Source organism: Babylonia areolata, chromosome 18 (assembly GCF_041734735.1).
Source record: "Babylonia areolata isolate BAREFJ2019XMU chromosome 18, ASM4173473v1, whole genome shotgun sequence".
NCBI lineage: Eukaryota > Metazoa > Mollusca > Gastropoda > Neogastropoda > Buccinidae > Babylonia > Babylonia areolata.
This window is the reverse complement of record NC_134893.1, coordinates 61078964-61101162: the sequence shown is the minus strand read 5'-3', so window position 1 is coordinate 61101162 and position 22199 is coordinate 61078964. Positions and strand designations below refer to the sequence as shown.

General features: G+C 41.4%; 1 protein-coding gene across 2 annotated transcripts in view; it reads right to left on the bottom strand.

The window, feature by feature from the left end:
• The window catches only part of LOC143292972 (EF-hand calcium-binding domain-containing protein 6-like), an 83164-nt gene extending 69160 nt beyond the window's left edge, over window positions 1-14004 (bottom strand). Inside the window, exon 1 of one of the 2 annotated variants that reach the window (XM_076603700.1) lies at window positions 13121-14004. In XM_076603700.1, the coding sequence (XP_076459815.1) occupies window positions 13121-13460 (340 nt within the window). In that variant the 5' untranslated portion in view covers window positions 13461-14004. The remainder of the gene's footprint in view (window positions 1-13120) is intronic. The other variant, XM_076603699.1, reaches the window with a different exon arrangement.
• Window positions 14005-22199: the final 8195 nt, after the last annotated feature.

The following is a 22199-nucleotide window of genomic DNA, read 5'->3' as shown; positions in this document are numbered from 1 at the left end:
CATATAATTTATAAAATATACTCACTATCAAGTACACATACACAGTAAACTCATAAAAGCAACATGTCTGTTATTCTTCACCTGGTCCCCAAGACCATGCAACTAAAGGGCTAGAGTTATACTTAATTAGTGAAGTAACCAAACAACCTAATTCATGGAAAACTATTTCAGCTGTATTAAATTTAAAGCGACTCAAATGAATCAATCATCATGTGGCACTATACCGGAGTATGCTGTATAGGAGAAAGCATGATAAGAGCTATTAATTAAATACTGTGGAACAGAAACACAAGTTTGCTCTCAGCCAATGACGTATCGCGACGCGACACTGGTCGAGCAGTCAGCAGGTGGTCTGGCCAGGACAAAATGATGTAAGCAGAGTGACGTCACATATTCCGTGCAAGGGTTAGGAGGGGAAACGTCGTCTGCTCTGGCTTGTGCGTGAATAGTGTTGGAGCAAGCATAGCGCGCTTGGTCACACCTCCCCCCATCTTTTGAAATCCATCGTCCGCGATGGTTAATTAAAAGTAATTCTTGTGAGGAGACTTAGCTGAGCATCAAACAAGAATTATTGGGCAGGTAAGGGAGATAATTTAGCTGATAACTAATAGCTATGCGAATGTGAACTGACTGCAACATTCTTAGGAACAATACTCTACTTCTATATTCATTCTTGTCTGGCTGTCATTCTTCTTCTTTCACTGAACGTTCGCCATCAACGTTTTGACGTATGTGAATCAGATCAACGTTTTGACGTATGTGAATCAGATCAACGTTTTGACGTATGTGAATCAGATCAACGTTTTGACGTATGTGAATCAGATCAACGTTTTGACGATTCTGATGCATGTGAATCGGAGGGGAAATCTTAGCATTGTAAATAAACGCGTACGGACAGAGAGAGAGAGAGAGAGAGAGAGAGAGGTTATCTTGGTTTCAAAACATTTTTCTGGGGAAGTGGAAGGGGAAGACAAACAAGACAGAATATCAACAGTATCCGTTCATACACAAGAACTAAACTCTGTTGTAGTTAATGTATATGCACCATGTGACAGCCCCTCAAAGGAACATTTCTTTAATCATCTACAGCACACTCTGAGTCAATACACAGACAAAAGGCAACTGGTCGTCGACGGTTTTAACTGCACAACAAATAGTGAACTCGATATTATATCTGGTCACACACACCCGAAAAAAGAAGTTGAACCTTTTAAAAGTCTTTTTAAAGATCTTAATTCTAACCGATGTGTGGAAATTGTTTTATGACACAGAAAAAGACTACACATGGTTTAAGCAGCATCCCCATGTTGCACGGAGAATTGACTACTCCTTTGCAAACCAAAAAATGTGATCCTCGTGTTCAACGTACGACATTATTACCGTTGCACACACCGACCATAAAGTAATCATAACTGAACTAAACAATTTACATTTACCAGGGGCCCAGGGTACTGGCGGTTTTACAATTCATATTTGAAAGACACTCATTTCTTAAAATGTATGAACGAGTTGTTAGAGGAGTCATTTAGAGAAAACGACACACACACGTGTAAAGACAAAACCAACAGACAAATGGGAATCATGCATGGCAAAATAGGGGAATTAGAATATGGGAAGTACGAAGCATACGAAACAAAAACCCAAAGACTAGACTTGCAGTGAACGTTGATGTTTTTGACTTTTTGCATTCATTATCAGTTGTTTCGTTTGTCAGTTTAACGACTTCTCTTTTACGAAGTCCTTTAAGTAATTTCCTGTAACTGTATTTAGAGGTTTTTTGTTGTTGTTTTTTTCTTCCAAATTTCACCCACATTTTTACCCTCATTTGCCCAGTTTCTCCCAACCCTCCATTCATCCACATCTCCCACCCCTTCTAACCGATAATACTCAGATGTATTCATAAATACTTTAACAAAATGTCTTCAATCACCGATATGTGTGACGGGACATTAAACAAAATTCCTCCTCCTTGCAGTGTAGTTTTTAAAAAAAAGTGAAACCAGCAATTAATAGATGACCCAGAAAATATCTACATCCAGAGAGACATGTTTCAAGTAAAACAGCAGTTAGAAATATTACACTTAGAGAATGCTAGAGGTGCACAGATCAGAGCTCGGGGAGGGGGGGAGGTGGAATGGATAGAAGAAGGAGAAAAGAACACAAAATACTTCTTCTTGAACTTGGAAAAGATTCGCGCAAAGAAAAGAGAAAATAAAGATGGAGAAAGCATAACGAACCAGAAAAATACAGCCTATAAGAAGAACCAGTTAAATACTACTCAAAGTTATACAGTCACACAACAGACTCGCTGGTTAGAGTGATTCTCAAAGGAGCCGGTTTGAGAAACAAGAGATAGAATCATGATTTTTTGTTTGTTTGGTTGGTTGGGTTTTTTTTTGGGGGGGGGGGTTTGGGGGGGGGGGGGTTGTTTTTGTTTTTGTTGTTGTTTGTTTTGTTTTTTTGTTTGTTTGTTTGTTGTTGTTGTTTTTTTTGTTTTTTGTGTGTGTGTGTGTGCTGAACTGGTGTAATTAGTTTCTGCTCCTGGTTCGGTTTTGAACTTTTACAACATTCCTGGTTCAGAACTCCGCCCGATAAACAATTGGCTTACTCATCGTGTGTCAGTTATCATTCTGCTCCACTGCGGTATACTAAAACGAACAGAAAATGATCAATTTACATGGCTTAATTTTATTGATTGCTTGTTCAGCATTTGATTCTGGCATTTTACTCTTTTTTTTCTTTTTTTTTAGTACACGGTTTCATATAACTGATTGCTGAAACAACATGTCCCTGGAAAGAGTAACTAACCTACACCGATTTCCAGAGAATTCAGCTGTAGCTGAAGCGCAGTACAATACACTACAATGTTATACAATATCTATTCTGATAGTTTCAACTTCAAAGCTTTTGGATAAGAATGGTATATTCGTGTGTGTGTGCGTGTGTGTGTGTGTGTGTGTGTGTGTGTGTGTTGCGTGTGAGTGTATGTGTGTGTGTGTGTGTGTGCTTGCCTCTTTCTGTGTGTGTGCGTGTGTGTGTGTGTGTGCGTGTGTGTGTGTGTGTGTGTGTGTGTTGCGTGTGAGTGTATGTGTGTGTGTGTGTGTGTGCTTGCCTCTTTCTGTGTGTGTGTGTGTGTGTGTGTGTGTGTGTGTGTGTGTGTGTGTGTTCTACCGCCTGAGTGCACAAAACAACACCCACAACAGGGATGGACGTTGAAACAATGTTGGCCTAACTGTCCGCAGTTGTTGGCAGTGCTGTGAACGTCTGTACCTGCAACCCTCCCCCTTCCTCAACCACCTGACCCTCTTCCTCTTACTGCACCCACCGGCTCTACGGAAATGGTGGGGTGTCAGACCCGTTCCGCTGTTTGCTCTGACAAAACAAGGTCGGCGAAAGGTCGCGTGACCGACAGTACTCGCTTTTTGTCGATGAATGCTTCAGCCATTGAACCCCAAAGCGACGGCTCTGTTGTTTGAGGCTTTTTTCTTCTTTTTTTTCTTCTTTCTTTCATTTTTTTTTTTTCCCTTTTTTTTTTTTTTTTTTTTTTTACTGCCTGGTTCGTCGGCTGTCAAATTGGTTAACGGTCAATACTTCCTGTGGTCGAAGCCAGCTTTCCTTTCATGCCAGCTTTATTATGTCCGTGTCACTATTTCTGCCCATGTCCCTTTTATGCGTATGTTTTGCTTCACATTAACAGCAAACTGGTTTGACAAAGTTCTGCCAGAATTCTCGTACCTACGTGTAGTGTTCTCATCGTAAAGGCAAAAAAGATCCATATCCACATTCACTGACTTTTGTTGTTGTTGATTTTTGCTGCTGTTTTTGTTGTTGTCGTCGCCATTATTATTATTATTATTATTATCATTATTATCATCATCATCATTATTATTGTTATGAGTATTTACGCCTAATCTTAAAAATAAGACCTTGGTGTCTATAAATACAAAAACGTAAATACAAAAAAGGGGGAAAAATCAAACACAAGATACAAAAATAAAAACAACAAAGCTACAAAAATGTATATATTGTTACTACTACTACTACTACTACAAATAATAATATTATCATTATTACTATTATCATTAGTATTAATGATAATTAAAAATATATATATTCACAAACCCACACACCCACACCCACACACACACACACACACGTCATCAAAATGGCGATGAAGACAATCAGCTAAATCAAAGGGGGGTGTGGGGGTTGCAGGGGTTCTAAACATAGAATTTCAATAATATGCGCTATAGCAAGGTGTCTTAATAAATAAATAAACAGGCGGGTGTCAGAAGAAAGGGCAGAGTTGGCGTGAGGATGTGTAAAGATGAATAAGATCGAAAAGATATTGTGGACCAGTAGCCTCAAAGGATTTGAAACAGAGACGACTTTGTGAGTAATTCTGTCTTTTACTGGGAGCCAGTACATAGAACGAAGGAGAGAAGAGACGCGATCAGATTTGGAGGAACGAAAGAGCAGCGTGGTTGTGGACTTTCTGAAGTCTAGCAATGAGGCAGCTGGGTGATCCTGCAAGAATAGAATAACAATAATCCAGGCGGGGCAGCACAAAGGCACAGAGGAGATTTTTGGTTATATCTTCAGCCAGGAGATGATGACTGGATGCAATTCTACGAGTCATCATTATCATCGTATCGTGATCATCATCATATTCGATTCAGTTATCAGTAATATCATCGTCATTATTATCATTGTTGTAATTATCCTTTGTTTATGTTTCACCAAACAATGGTAATTCAAAAGGGCAAGAGACAGTGGGATGGTGGGGGATGATGCTGTATCGACTGGTACCTCTAGCTGCTCAGTCTCCGTATGCAATATCATTGAACATCTAACAATATAGGTATGATCTGAATACAAACGTTAAAATATGTCTCACTTACTCTTTCCTAGACTTTTTCATCTATTTAGCGTGGTCGCTAACATATGCGGCAGGGCGCGTGTGTATGTGCATTTATACATGTGTGTGTGTGTGTGTGTGTGTGGGCGTGTGTGCGCGCGCGCGTCTGTGTGTACGTGTGCATGTGTGTAGGTCTATGTGTGTCGGTGTAAATATATGTGCATGTGTGTATGTGTGCGTGTACGTGTGTAAATGTGTGTGTGTGTGAGAGAGAGAGAGAGAGAGAGAGAGAGAGTTCAAGCACGCGCGCGTGTATGTGTATGTTTAAACTAGCGTTTCCATATTCATCATTTTCTTAAACAGTAAGGTCATAATGCTCAGGGGCCAATTGCAGTCAACAGTACCAGCTGAGGACTGATCCGTGTGTGCCCAGAGCAGGTGTGTGGGGAGTGGGGGGGGGGGGGGGGAGACGTGTAACTCACCGGCACGGAGGACAGACAGCACTGTAGCTGAGCTCTGCACAGACAGTGACATGCAAGACTGCACGGGATCTGTTCTTGTCTCATGCTTCTGTACGTCTCTGTGTCAGTGTTTCTGTATGTTTTCTTCTGTCTCTGTGTGCTTGTCTGTTGGTCTGTATGATCTCTCTCTCTCTCTCTCATTGTTGATGTAGGTGTTTTTGTGCAACACTTCATATCCCATGCATTACAATCTGAATGTTGGATCCCAGTCGTCAGTGAAATACGCAACACTAATAATACTACTAATGTGCAGTACTCATATGGCCTGAGCGCCTAACATGATATAATACAAAAATATACAATACTGCATAATCGATAATGGCATGGAGAGAAAAAAATCTATGTAGTCCTCCACACCAAAACAATGCTACTATACTAATTGCAAATTTGTACAATCACACCAAAAATATCCCATGCATTACAAATTTGAATGTGGCTCCCAGTCTTAAAACACCCGTGCAATATAGTGAAAATGATATTTTAAAAATCATGTCAGCTTGATCTGATCTGTTGTGAAAACACTGAACTCCCTATAAAGCTTCCCTCTAATCCTGGAACAAAGAATCATGTTGACTGAATAGACACGGAACCGTCACACAACTCAAGCTTGTGTATGTGTGTGTGAGAGAGAGAGCAAGGGGAATGGAGGCGGATCTATTACAGGACCTGGAGTGGAGGTGGTGGTTGGGAAAGGGGGGGGGGGGGTAACTTGAACAGTGTATGGGACAAAAGCTACACTGTGGAGAGGTCAGCGCGATTAGTCTGCAGCACGAGTTCGTCTTCGAAACAACAACCTGGGTAATGGATCACGAGACACTGAATCATACACAGACACTGAATGACACAGACACTAGATCACACACACACACACACACACACGCACACACACACATGCATAAGCTAATGACAATGACAAGAACGTTCAGTTGTAGTCAACACCAACAAAACAACGAAAAAATACCCTTGATGCTGACGGTGGGAACTGAGGCTTGAAAATGGAGAGAAACTGAGTTGTATAGCCTTTTTTCGCCAAAAGCAAACTACCTACTTTTTAAAGTAAAAAAACAAGATGACGACATGTTAATCTTCCATGGATGATTAATCAGCTCTAAAACGCACAGAAGACATTCCCAAAGTGTTTTTGGTAGCATCGATACCAAATGAAAGTAAACAGGCTAAAACAAACAAAAAAATTAACAAACTTGCTTACGCACAGTTTCGATCTCGCAGTGTTTGTATTTTGGAGCACTCAGCCCCAAAACGTTTGCCTCGTTTAGGAGAGAAGCAGAAGGTGCCATTAGCATTAGTCTCTACCATGTCCTCAGATTAAAAAAAAATCCTTGACAGTTATGCTAGGGTCTTTTCCATCGATAACAGCTCTACATTCAACACAATAACACCATCAAAGCTATACTTTATTTTGAAATAAATCTTGCTGCGTGAATCAGTTTGTACATACATCCTATGTTTTCTTAGGTGCAGACCACAAGTTGTTACAGTTGGTGACCTGTCTGTATTCTCAACATAGGCACCCCATAAGGATGTGTTCCCCACTGTTGTATTCACTATTTACACATGACTGCTCAACTCGTAATGAATGTAATACCATGGTTAAGTTTATCACGAACAGTGACGTGTCAAAATACAGGGAAGAAGTACTGGAACCTGTCAACTGCTGTGACCAAAAGAACTTAGAACAACAACAAAAACTTATTCTAGGCTTCAGAAAGACCCACTCTGACCCAATACCTATTCTTATCAAAGGTAAGCAAGTAGAGATCATGGGTGAATTTAAATTTCTCTGACTGATCATTTCTGATGATTTGAAATGGGAGAAAAATATGAAAAAAGTCGAGAAAGCACAACATTGCCTGTACTTTCTTCGGCGCCTCAAAAAGTTTGGAATCAAAAAAGAAATCTACAGAGCTGCCATTGAAATTGTATTGACCTTTGCTAATACCACTGTTCTGTGCGGCAACTGTAGAACTGGCACCTAAGTCATTGGGCCTGATCCACCATCTCTAGATGACATAGAAGTCTATCATAAACAGCTCCTCAAAAAGGTAAAGTCAATCAATCAGGATGAATCACATCTAACTTTCAGGATTTTTAGAAGCTCCCCTCGGGTCGTCGGTACAGATGTATTAGGACCAAAACCAATCGTTTTGCCAATAGCTTCTTCCCTGAGCTGTCTGGAACCAACTCAAAGTGTATAGATTTGTGCAATCATAGCCACCTAACTGTAGCTCAAGTCTACAGCCCCGTGCTTATGTCATGTGTAACGTGTGGCGTACATTCAAATAAGCACACACGACGATATGCTCTGAGTGGGGTGGGGTGGGGAACTTGCACTAATGTGTATATACATATGTGTCAAATACCCTACTGTATTTGAGTTTGTACGACTGTGTTTGAACCCTTGATGTACTGTCCCAAAAACATTCCTTGTGACATCGGTACACCTTCTGTTCTGTTCTATTCTATTCTATTCGACAAACCATTGTCTACTTCTGATGTGATTGCACCCAAAATCACCCCCACTCCCCCTTTCATAGTCCAAGAGAATGAAGTCAGACGCCACTTCAGTCATCTAAAAATGAGAAAAGCCGCTGGCCCTGTCAACATCTCACCAGGCCTTTTTGAGGAAGTGTGCAGTCCAACTATCTAGTGTCTACACTGACATATTTAACAAGTCCCTTCAGTCTTGTGTGGTGCCACACTGCTTTAAGAAATCAACAATCATTCCTGTTCCAAAAAAGCACAACCTAGTTGTCTTAATGATTATCGTCCCGTAGCCTTAACATCAGTCGTAATGAAAACATTTGAACGCTTGATTCTACAATTCATAAAAACTTGCATTCCTCCGTCTTTTGATCCCTTTCAGTTCGCCAACAAAGCCAACAGATCAGCTGAAGATGCCATTAGCATAGGCCTCTACCACGTCCTCAGACATCTCGAAAATCCTAACAGCTATGCCAGGATCCTTTTCATTGACTACAGCTCTGCGTTCAACACAATAGTGCCATCAAAACTATATTTTAAACTGAAAGACCTCTCGCTGCCTGAATCAATTTGTGCATGGATCCTAAATTTTCTAAGATGCAGACCGCAAGTTGTTAAAGTTGGTGACCTCACCTCCTCCACATGCATTCTCAACATAGGCACCCCACAGGGATGTGCTATATCCCCATTGTTGTACTCACTATTCACACATGACTGTGCAACTCAAAATGAATGTAACACCATGGTCAAGTTTGCCGACGATACTACTCTAGAAGGGCTGATTACGAACAGTGATGAGTCAAAATATAGGGAAGAAGTACTGGAACTTGTCAGCTGGTGTGATCAAAACAACTTAGAAATCAACGTATCAAAAACCAAAGAATTAATTTTAGATTTCAGGAAGACCAGATCTGACCCCTTACCACTTGTCATTAAAGACAAGCAAGTGGAGATCATCAGCGACTTTAAATTTCTCGGACTGATCATTTCCAACGATTTGAAATGGGAGAAAAATACGGAAAAAATTGTTAAGAAAGCACAAGAGCGCCTGTACTTTCTTCGGCGCCTCAAAAAGTTCGGAATTAAAAAAAGAAATCATGGTTGATTTCTACCGAGCAGTCATTGGAAGTGTGCTAACCTTCGCTATTACTGTTTGGCACGGAAACATTTCCAAGGCAGAAGTTGCAGCCCTTAACAGAATCGTAAAAAAACTGCCACCAAGATTACCGGGGCTGATCTACCTTCACTAGAATACATATATTATAAGCGGCTACTCAAAAAAGCAAAACTAGCCAGGACGAATCACATCCAGCTTTTGGGATTTTCGAGATGCTCCCCTCTGGTCGACAGTACAGAAGTATAAGGACGAAAACCAATCGCTTCGCCAATAGATTTTTCCCCAAAGCAGTCAATACCCTGTTTCTCGAACAAATCCAGTATGATAAATAGAATTGCGCAATCAACAACCATCAACCACATCCACATGTAATATGCAGCTTCTGTTCAAACGTGTGTGTGTGTGTGTGTGTGTGTGTGTGCAGTGCGTGCATGTGTGAGTATGCACAAGTTTTTATGTTGATATGCACTTGTATGTACCCTAATTTCTACTGTATCTGTGTTTGTGTATGATTTTCGACTTATGTCCGTGTGACCCCGGTCCGCTTGGTAATAAAGACATATTCTATTCTATTCTGTTCTATTCTATTCTATTCTATTCCAATGGATATTTCCTTCCGACATTCGACTGTTGCGTCACTTATAAAGTTTCGTATGCTGAACGATGAGCCGGCAAGAAAGTCCAGAATAATTTCAAAGAGAGGAACCAAACTACCGCCCATGTAAATCCCTAATACCACCGAAAAGCACTCCATTGAAAGTTCTATCATGGGATGCATTGTTTGCGTTCGGCACTACCAGTCACAGACTGTGGCGAGCTTCTTTTTTAAAAGACCTGGCTCACGTATGTGCATATCAAGAAGGCCAGCCTGGTGCTTTCTGAAGGGCGGGTCTTTTACAGTTCTCTCGCTGAATGATCTCTTAACACCGCCGAGACAGGTTCAATGGCTTTGCGCCAAAAGTGGTCTTTTCTGTTGGGCTCTTTTCTTGTCATTTTCTTTCATCCCTCCTTTCTTCCTTTTCTTTTCAGTTTTGATATGTTGGTGCTCTTCCATAAATGTGTATCAGGGCTGTGTTAAATGTCCCATTTCAGTTGAACGAATTGTTTATATGAGTTGAAAAATTGCATCTAATTTTCACAAAGCCGTTTTTTGCTTTGTTGTTGTTGCTTTTTATTATATATTATTATATTCAGACTGATCATGAACTATCCATTCTACTTCGAATCATGATTTTATTTTCTAAATGAAATGGCATCGGAAAATATCAACGTCCCTTTATTTAGTTGTTTCTCTTTTATTTTATTTTATTTTTTGTTATGATTTTATCATCATTACCACCATCATCATCATTATCACTATTTCTATTATTAATATCATTAGTATTGTTATCATTATTATTATTATTTTCATAATCATCATTGTTGTTATATCTACAAAGATAACGAATTCCGTGCAGCATTTACCCTATTTATGTTGAAATTAAATTGTTGACTGCAGGCGAGAATGAAACTTTCGAGAAAAAGGATACAATAGTCAAAACCATCAAAATTACAGGACTGTCCACCTGAATCAGTTGACCTCCTTGTCCAATATATTTACTGGTCTTGTGTAGCGGCAGTGGGTGTGTGAAACAGAGGCATACAGACGGACGGACAGACACCGAAAGGACAGACACAGAAGGGAGACAGACACAGGCAGACAAACAGATGCTATTCTTCTCGGTGCATTCACGATCAACAGGTTGTCATGAGTGACATATACATAATATTTCGAAAGTCTGATTACATTGTTCGGCACACAAATGAAGAACCACACAATCCCGTCGTGAAGTTTCCTTCCTTCCTGCTATCCATTTCCTTGTAAAATGAAATATCAATGAATTTTTAAGGAAATATGTTGCGAAGCACAAGTTGAAAATCACTCAAATCTTTACTCTTACCTGTGAGTTACTTTTGAACTGTTCATTTTGGTAAACATATAGGCCAGCTGTACTGTGGTAACGGTTATGTCAGTGTGTCATTAGGATCAGTGTGTTGCGAGGGACCCTTGCTGAAGAGGAAAGGATGTATATTGAACGATATATATTTTGTGAAATGTCGACTCTAGTCATGCTGCGTGTACTGTGGGTCAGCAATACCACAGACCAAACACCACCAACAACAACAGAACATGTCTGACTCTCTCTCATTGTTAAAACTGAACTTTTTAATGTCATCAACTTATCCTGAAATTGTTCGAAAATTTTCTCTCTCTCTCTCTTTATTCTTTTTTTTTTTTTTTTTTTTTAATCGTTTTAAGATAAAGCTTTCAAACTCAGATAAATAGTGGCTTCGTGACATTTTATTGAACGTAGTATTGTTTTACTTACATTTTTTTGTTTGATTGAATGTTTGGACGTTCACATGCATTGAGATGTGTACACACACACACACACACACACACACATATATATATATGAATTACTTCATTTTGAAAAGAAATAGAGGTAACAAAATATGTGAATTGCTTTGTGTTTTTGATTGATAAACAGCTCTGAGGTACAAAGATGTGGTGTATGTTCAACGTGAAGGTTCTGCTTTTTATTCTCCCTTTGATTTTAACAATGGAACTACTCTGCGGGAAGAACATCTATTGCTTGCATACTTGGAAAAGATGTTTTTCTGATCTTATGTGCAGATCTGTACAGTAGAACCGCAAATATCTCTCAAGATTATCTTGATGGGAAATTTTGGACGCACAGTGTAACAGTATACCTACAACTTATGATTCCAAACGTTATTCTGAAGACAGCTGTTTGAATAATTACGGTAAGTTACTTTCGAACATGTGCACTACTTTAGGTTTGGGTATTCTATTACTAAATAGTTTGTGTAAAGGTGACCTTCCACATCATTATACATTTATATAAGATTCTGGATACAGTGTCTCTGGTTATTGCATTCGTTCAAATGATCTCTTGTCTTTTATTTTTGAAACATGTGAACTCATAGTTGATGACAGGATAGATTCCCATTACATGTCTATTGTGGCCAATGTTTGTTTTTTTTCTGAATGAGAACAAGCTGCTATGTGACAAAAGGAGAAATACTGTTGAAGTCATAGAACACTTTGTTTGGAACGAAACAAATGCAGGTGTTTATTATCTATCTAGGGATGGATATGTGCAAATAATCTAATTGATTTGGCTGTATATGCTGCTCTCAAACTATTCAGCGAATGTATCAAAGAATGTGTTGGGTGTATGAAGAACTGTGTTGTTGTTCATCATCGTGTGTAGCTGTCAAAAGAAATGTAAGACTTTTGTTAAGAACATGCCTAAGGTCGTTAAAAGTTGAAGATCAACAAGAATTTCTTGTTGCCAGACGTAAATATAATATTTAGTGGAGAAATGAAGAAAACAGAAAAAATACGATGATTTTTTGTGGGTTTTTTTTTTTTTTTTTTTTTTTTTTTTTTTTGTATATGATTCATGTGAATTGTTCATTCTTCGTTTGGCTGATGATGTGATTTTGTTTTCAGTAAAAGATGTCGGATTGCAAACTTAAATTAAATGTTATTGTGTCCATAAGTAATATCATTGTATTTCGAAAGGTTGGCAATCTAGGTGCAAGGGAAAGGTGGGTTTATAACAGTACTGTCTTTTTATTTCATAATTGATATTACAAGTATTGTTTATCTGTTGACAGTCTCCTTCGTGAAGGGCCTTGGCCTAAAATGAATAAACCATCTCTCTCTCTCTCTCTCTCTCTCTCTCTCTCGCTACCAGTCAACAATCGTTCAACCAATCAATCAACCAGCCAGTCAAATGTGATCAGAAACTGCTTTTGTTGTTGTAAGTAGTTCAGTCGCATATGTAACTTCTTCGTGTTCATCTAAATCACGGCCAAGCTTTGCTGCGTTTCCATTCGATCGAATTAAAATAAGAAAATAAAATATATCAAAGAGTTTTTTGAAGTTAATATGAAACAGCAGAATGGACAAACACACAACCTCCGCTACAGCGACATCAAATCAATACAGGTCCATCAAAAAGTGCTTCTTCGGCAGAACTGCAGAATGGAGAGAGAGAAAAAAGCGGGAATACAAATAAACACACACAGGGAAGCAAACTGTGGACTCACCAAAGACAGGCAGACGAGTGGCCGCGGGGTCGCCATACTTCACCTCCACCCCTTCAGGTATGGCGTCCACGGAGATGCTGGCTCTGAAGGCAGTTCCCTCCTTCTTGGTCCGGTTCTCTCTCCCCATCGCACTCATACTCTTCCTCCCCGGGTGCACGGGGGTCTCACAGGCAAGAGGGCGGCCCGTTGCCGACTCCGGGGTTCGATCCCCCGCCCTCGACACACCTCGGATGTCCATGTTGTCTGGGTGGGACATCCGCGAGAGGGGATGCTGGATGTCGGGCAGGTTGACCCCCACCTTCATGTGGCTGGCCGAGCGGGACACCGCCATCTGAGACATCACCAAGTGGCTTGTTCTCTGGCACTGATTTCTGTCAAATTAGAATCCAGCTTGGATCAGCTCCCGCTGTTTCCGTGTGACACCCACGCTGACGCTTCAGGTACCCAAAACAAAGGAAGACATATATCCACCTTCAAATACACAGCAGCAATGACAGCAAGTACACGTCCTTGTCAAAGTACCCTCCTCAGATATGACGGTAAAGATCGCCGAAAAGTTACTCGAGTCTCATAAAACTTTCCGCCGGAAGAGATTTCCGCAGAACAACGGCGGCATAGACAGTCTTGACAGAGTGTCCAGCTGGTTGGCAAGCACAGAGGCTTCCGGTGCTAGGCGTTGCTATGGACTGGTCCTGCGTACTTCACAACTGACATGGGGCGGGAAGAGTTGGTGGGGGAGGGGAGGAAGGTTCACACACTGCCAGGTATATTGGATCACTGTCTGATCACCGTCCTTTCAACGCCATACCTACCCAGTGTTCAAAATCAGTTTTGGAACACCCGCTGGCTGTCTTCGTGATCTGTGAACGTCGGCTATTTTATTTTATTTTTTCTTTCTTTTTTTTTTCTTTTCTTTTTGTAAGCGGGGCCGTTAAGCTGTACACGTGGTATTGCAAGCTCGCATTTTGAGCCGTGGCACAACAAAAGGCTCCACGTAGGCCTCACAATACCACCTTAACCACCCCTCGGGGGTCGGGGGAGGGGAGGGGAGGCGGGGTGGGGGTGGAAGGTGGACGAATCGCACGCCGTGGAAGCTCTGCCGTTCTGTCGTGCGCGTTGGCATTCAACGCCATTCAACCGCCCTTCCCACCACCCTACTCCGCCCCCCTCCTCTCTCTCTCTCTTCACTGCTGTGGCACCCTGATTTCAGCCGGTGTAGTGTCTGAAAATGACCCCAAACACGACTGTGACTCCCCTGGAGTCGGCCCTGAAACATTTCCCTTGGGGGTATTTCGGGATACGTCATGTTTACTCCACTCATGTCTCAGTTTATCTCCAACCCCTTCTTCCACTGGTAAATTCTTGATTTTACAAAATACGGTGTTTGGAAATCACGTATCGTGGCACTTACATGCAAGACGGCAAAAATATTCATGGAATCCATCTGGGCTGATTCCCGATATCTCCCTGCCAAACAGATGCTCTTCCATCCAAGGGCTGAGCAATAACGCGCTTGTTTTTGTTTTGTTTTGTTTTCGTTTTGGTCGGGTTTTTTGTTTGTTTCTTTGTTTCTTTTGTTTGTGTGGTTTTTTTGTTTTGTTTTGTTGTATTGTTTGTTTGTTTGTTGGTGTGGGGGGAGGGGGGTAAAAAAAAAATCAAATGAAATAAAACGCAGTTTACAAAGGGGGGTCAAACTGGGACAGAACTAGAATGACTCCATCTCATATCTCTAAAAGACACCACAAGAGTTGTTTTTTCAGGGACAGCGTTAATGCCCCAAAATGACTTCCTCTGGAGTATTTTGGGGCAAGTCTGTTCCTCTTGCATTCATGTGGAGTTAACCTGGTAGTGCCCCAGAATGACCGTTGGAGTCGAAAAGATACCAACCCAGACTAACTCACTATGGAGTGTTTTCGGGTCAAAGGTTGGAGTGTGTTTGGGGCTGCTCCAAGCGCCGGGCACAACAGCCGAGTGGTTAAAGCGTTGGACTTTCATTCCCAGGGTCCTAGGTTCGAATCCCGGTCACGGCGCCTGGGTGGAGATTTTTCCGATCTCCCATGTCAACAGATGTGCTGACCTGCTAGTGCCTGAAACCCCTTTATGTGTGTACGCATGCAGAAAATCAAATACGCACGTTAAAGATCCCGTAAACCATGTGAGCGTTCGGTTGGTTATGGAAACAAGAACATTCCAAGCATTTACTCATTTACCCCCCACACCCCCTACATGGAGGGGGTAAAAAAGGTCCAACACGTAAAGGCCACTCGTGTATACGAGTGAACGTGGGAGTCGGACCCCACGAACGAAGAACTCCACCATGTTTTTCCCCACCAATAAAAAAACACGTTTTCTGACTGGTTTTACTTCCTATTCTTTTTTCTTTCTTTCTTTTTTTGTTTAAGGAAGGGGTTGTTTTAGGACAAGGGTTGGAGTCGTCCCACGCAAACTCCATGTTGGAGTCATTTCAGGCCAATCCCAGAAAAACAACAACTCCATGAGTCAATTTGAGTGTTGGTTCATTCTGCGTTGTCACACCGGCCAGGTGAAATCGGGTGCGGAGTATTTTAGCTTATGGTCGAAGAGTGGGTAGGGGTCAGCGAGGGAAGGGAAGAAGGGCAAGTAATTCAGGCCGCGAAACGTTGCCAGAAGCGACAATTGACTGTTGGTCGTTAGTGCGATCCGTGGTTAATTGGCCATGCGTTCTGTGTTCTTTGGACTTATATCCCACTGTTGCCGTCTGCCTCAACAACTCTGCGGTGTGTGTGTGTGTGTGTGTGTGTGTGTGTGTGTGTGTGTGTGTGTTTGGATGCATGTCGTAGAGATATATCAAACTGAATTATAATGGGTTATATGACCACACACACACACACACACACACACACACACACACACCCATTCTCTCTCTCACTCACTGTTGCTGGATCCCTGTTATATAGCATGACTGAAGTGTACCGGTTGTGTAACTTAGGCTACACATGTTATTGTACTGGTTTGCTTTTCCGTTTGTTTAAAATTGGTGTAAACTTAAGCAGTTACAGGATTTTGACTGTTCATATTTAATCCTATATCTTTGCACATTACACTTTTTTCATACACACAGACATACATACACACACACACACACACACTAAAGCATGTAAACATGCAAACTTGTTCACACAAGTTTGAAGATCAAGTTTCAAGTTTTAATTATCCTTTCACTCCTATTGGAGTATGGAGGATTACTGCAAAATAATATTTTCGTGCCCAGAACAAACATTTCCAAATACACAACAATGTCACATAAAAGTTGAGAAAACACAAATGTCTTTTAACTCCAAAAGTATAGCTAGGCAACATTTGCAAATCTAATAATCTTACTTACAGCTAAAATGATTTTTTGCCTCCTTTGAGCATATTACAAAAATTAAAAACCGATTTTGGAGACAAATATTTTTTAGGAACATATCGATTTCGTAGCTGATCATAATTGAGACATTCCATTATAAAATGAAACTCATCACCAATCACAGACATGTTACAAACCTTACAAAGCCGTAACTCTCGTGGTATGCCTTTGAGTCTCCCTGTTTCTATTTCCAGCTTATGATTACTGCTTCGAAATCTGAAGAAGCTGATAACGTAATTATCAGGCATTTGACTTATATATTTTTCTCTACCAAATCCACTTTTGAAATTTCGATAAAACAAACATTTACTACTCGATTTCTGAGCATGTCTCCATAGATTTTGAAAACTATCTCTCAAAGCAATGTTGACATTCTTGCAGAAAGATTCCCTCTCTAAGAAGAATTGAGCATCCCAAAGACAGTCATACCCTGCTTCTATTAAAATTTGTCTGATACAACTCATCCATTTTGAAGAATAAATACCATTTCGATATAAGTCAAGTAATATCAAATATATTTTCCCAGAATATTTTTCTATGTTTGATATTACTAAGCTGGTCCAAAATCGAACTAATCTCATTTTCACTAACACGCTATTGGATAAATACCAGTTTCTCCATAGACAATTTGGGTCATTGTATTTCTGTTCAGCTTGAACAAGCGTTTCAAACATTTCAATTCTAATTTTTCAAGTATATCTACATTTTCATAACCCCATATTTCTGCACCATACAACAAAATAGGGACAATCATAGACTGGTACATGTCCAGAATGATATGTAAAGGTAAATCTTGATTTCTGGCTGACCGAAGAAACGAAAACATAGCTTTTTGGCACTGTTCATAAATCATTTTTTTAGCTTTGTAAAAAGTTCCGTTTCTAATAAATTCGATGCCAACATATTTAAAAGAATCGACAACATCCAAACATGCATCACCAAACTTAAAAACAGGCTTTAGCTTGTTTGTAGAATTAAATATCATCACTTTAGTTTTCTTTACATTGACCACTAATTTCCATTTTAAACACATACACACATAAACACAGACACATTACACATCCAATATCGCTTAAAGTATATAAAAAAAAAAAGAAAAAAAGAAAAAAAGTTGAACCATGTGTGTGTGTGCAATGATACAATTGTGTCGAGAGGTAGGGCTGTCAAAGTTACCTTGGTTTTCAAACAGTATTTTTAGCAAGTTTGTATATTAAAATTTCTTCTTTTTTATTATTATATGTTGTGTCTTATTCATAACTGATGAATTGCTGAATGTGCTCGAAGCTGCAGGGTGAGTGCTTTACGAATGCACATTATCATTATTATAAAGATAGGTTTATCACCTCAGCTACGTTTACTAGTATGAATTGGTGTTCTTGTTGTTGTTGGAATGTGAGAGCATGTTTGGACAAACAATATATATATATATACATATATATATATATATATATATATATATATATATATAGTGATAAGAAACTCTAGGGAGGGCTGGACAGTACAAGGTCTTCAGAGAAGAAGCCCCATCAGTCAAGTGTTTCGGCCCTTAACTCCAAGGGGGCCGGGCCGCACCCAGGTCATGACTCCTGGAGGCCCTTGTATTGCCGCCTTTTCTTCTATTTTTTTCCTGGTCCTCAGCAGGTTCGAACCCGCGCCTCCAGGGTGGTTGCCACTTCAGAACGGAGTCACCTTTTCTGGCAGACAGTTTAACCATTGACCCAGTGTACGCCTTGTTTGAGTAGGGAAATTCCTCCTCGACCATTGCCTTGAGAGCCCATGTCCTCTTTCTGCCAGAAATCGACAGCTGTTTTATGAGGCTGTAGGCAGATGCGCCCACAAACCCTCTTGCACCAATCTCTATGGCGAGGACTTTGGCTTGGAAGCCAGATTCTCTCAGACTGTTGGCTAGACTAGCATACTTCTCGGTCTTGTAGATGTGGGCTTCCTCCATTCTGCTTTCGTATGGCACAGTGAGCTCAATCAGAATCGCTTGTTTCGTTGCCTTGGATTGGAGCACCATGCCAGGTCTCATGCCGCTCTTGCTGATGATTTCGGAGTGTTTCCCACCCTCTGGTAGGTCAACTGTGCATTCCCAATCTTCGGCACCATCAAGCAGCCCACGTTTCCATGCTTTGAAAACTTTGGATGCTGTTCTTGGCCAGATTTTGTTGCCTTCTGCCGAGCGGAACTCTACTGGAACTTCTGGTGGGGTTGGTGCTCCTTGGACAGTGCTCACCATGTGTGCAATTTCTTTTAGCACTTGGTTGTGCCTCTATGTGTACCGTCCTTGGCTCAACGCTGATTTGCATGAGCTGAGGACATGTTCCACTGTTTGTTTGCCGTGGCAGAGTGGGCACGCAGGGTCATCTGCTTTCCCCCATTTCACCAAGTTTGTATTCGAGGGAAGGAGGTCGTACACGGATCTTAGAATGAAGTTGATCCTCAGAGGGGCCATGTTCCACATGTCGCTCCAGCAGAGGCTCCTTTGGAGTGCATTTTCCCATGTTGTCCACTGCCCCTGCTGGCCTTGCTGGACTGCCGTCTGGACTCTTTTATCATCCTCTTCCTTCTTGATCTCCTGTATGATCATGTCTCTTTTGCTTTCTCCCTTGCCTTGGACCACCATTCCATCTTTGTGGATCCCAGGCCTTGTCTGTTGGTTTGGGTGTGTCCTATTATTTCCTTCGTCTTAAGGCTTTCTTTCACTGCAATGACTGTCTCCCTGACTTTCTATTTTCTGCCAGTCTTCAGCTTGGGTTGGTTGATCTCACAATACTGTCACCTGGGTCTTCAAGCATGCTGAAAAGTCTTGCCTTCCCTACTTTATATTCTTCGACAAGGGATTTCAGAGGTAGCCTCAGCTTTGCGACTGTAGAGTGCCACGTCAGTGAGACCAGGTGGGACACCAAGCCATTTGCGTGTGTACTTGTTAATCTTTGCCTCAATCGACTCGACTGTGCTACAGCTGATATCATATGTCAGGAGAGGCCATGGGAGCTTTGGTATCAACATGGACTGTAGGCACCACACTTTGTATTTGCCAGGAAGGCCACACTGGTTTATGATATGCAGGCCTTCTTCTGCTGTCTGCTTGGTTTCCTTTCCTCTTTTTGTGTCTTTCAGGGACTCGTCATACCATTTTCCAAGGCTCTTGACTGGTTCATCTGACACCGTTGGAATGGCTTGGTTGGCTACAGTGAATGTGACCGTTTCAGCTACCTTTCTTTTACGCAGTGAGAGGCTCCATGATTTCTTTGGTTTCAAGTTCATCCTGGCTGAGGTAACTAGCTCGTTCAGCCGCTTCAATATTTCACGGGTGTCATCCTCTTTTGTTGAAAGGACTGTTGTGTCATCCGTGAAGGCTTTCAAAGGAGGTATCTGGTATCCGTTACCGAGGTCGGCTCGATCCGTTCTCTTCATTGAGGCCTTCAAGATCACTTCCATTGTCAGCACGAACAGGATTGGAGAAATTGCACAGCCCATGGCTATGCCCGCTTCCAGATTGATCCAATCTGTCGTGTATTCCTTGGTGGTGAACCGCACTGAGAAGCCACGGAAGTACTTCTTCAGCATTTCCCTGATGTTCGTTGGTACATGGTGCATCTCGAGAGACAGTTGGATCACCTCATGAGGAACTGACCTGTACGCATTTGTCAGATCCAGCCATACCATGTCAAGGTTCTTTTTCTCATCCTTTGCTCTTTGGATTGCATCCCAAATCACTGTGGCATGTTCTACACAGCCAGGAACTCCTGGGATGCCGCCGTTCTGGACTGAAACATCCAGGTACTCACTTTTATGAGGTATTTTGTCAGTCTTGCAGCCATGACAGAGAAGAAGATTTTCCCTTCAACATTCAGGAGCGATATTGGTCTGAACTGACTGATGGTACTTGAATTCTGCTCTTTCGGGATGTACACGCCATCAGCTATCATTCACTGGTCGCTGATCTTCAGGTTCCTCCATGCTGATCTTATCACTCTGTGGAGCCACTCAAGGACTTCAGGACATTTCTTGTAAAGCAGATACGGTATTCCGTTTGGCCCTGGTAATGATTTGGCCTTGGCTTTCTTGACCATTTTCTGTACTTCCTCAAGGGCTGGTGGTTTATCGCTGAAATTCTTCTCTGGCTTCCTGGGATGATTGAGATCTAGTGGTTTCTTGCTTTGCGGATCAGAATACGTTTTCCTGAGGTACTGTTCAAGTGTTTCTTTGTCCACTGTGAGTGCGCCTGATTTGGGCTGCTCGAACAGTTTCCTGAAAGGAGTCTCGGAAGAAGCTGTCTTTTGTTTTCTTCTTTTCGCTCCTTTTCCTCCTTGCTGATTCTGCTTTACTGATGGCACTGTGCTTTGCTTTCAGGTCTTTCCAAAGTTTCTGTAGGCCCTGCTTCTCAAATTCTGAAGCTGTCTTCATCCTTTCCTTGAGCTTTCTTTTTGCATTTCGGATGTTGTCCATTTCTCGCTGCCGCCTGGATTTTTGAGGAGGTGTTCTTGTCTTTGGTTCTTTCACTCCATTGGTTTCCCGACTGGTTGTGTACACGATATCTCCGTAGGTGGCTAACTTGTGTTCCAAGATGCTCTTTCCTATTAGTGCATCAAGTTTTCGAACTATTTTCTGGTCCAACTCTTCCCATTCCGTTTTTGCACTTGCAGGTGGCAAGTTTACTTTCTGGCGGTTGGCATCAAGATCTTGTACGACTGATTCGTCTGAATCATCAGCGTGGATGTCCTTGGCACTGTGGTTTGGTTTTCCGACGTCTTATTTGCTGATGCAGTGCGTTACTGAGCACTCGTCAGATTCTTCATACAACCCTTTTTGGTCCTGTGGATCTTCATGCCACGCTCAGTGGAGAATTTCCGCCCACAGACACATGGGAATTCCAACAGTTCTGAAATCGTAGTCCGTTTACCGTTTCCAGTCGTGATTCTGTTGGCGCCAATGGATTCATCATTCTCTCCCCCTTTCGGTGAATCCTGGGAGCATCTCTTCTTTGAACAAATTGTAGCAATTGATTAAGGGTAAGGTGGGCTTGCTAACCCTCGGAACCCGAGAGTCTAGTCTTTCCCAGTGTCACTCGGTCTTTCCCAAACGTCATTCAGACTGTTCCTGAAAGTCAATGGCTTTCCCATGTCTCACTGATAAGAAACTCTAGGGAGAGCCGGACAGTACAAGGTCTTCAGAGAAGAATCCCCCCTCAGTCAAGTGTTTCGGCTCTTAACTCCTTACACTCTATCGGGGCTGGGCCGCACCCAGGTCATGACTCCTGGATGCCCTTGTATTGCCACCTTTTCTATATATCTGTATTCTATTTTCTGACTACTCTTCAAAATGTAGGATAAACTCTGTTAAAACATGCACAGCACCTGCGCAACTTTACAAGTGAACACAAGATTATCAAAACTGGAAGTTCATATTAATCTTTTTTTTTTTTTAGTTTCACAGTTCTCGATGCTAAATGCAACTGGATATATCTAACTTTGTGTGATGTTGAACGGACACTCTTTCTATAGAAAAAGAAACCACATTACAATTTCTAACACACATATTTATGTAAACACCTAACACTCACAAAGTTTGTAGCAGAAGATAGTAATGCTGTATCGAGCATTTCCGGTTTTAAAACCAGAGAATATTTTGCTTAATATAGCAAAAATCAATCAAATAATAGTATTGGAAATTCATGGTCTCCAT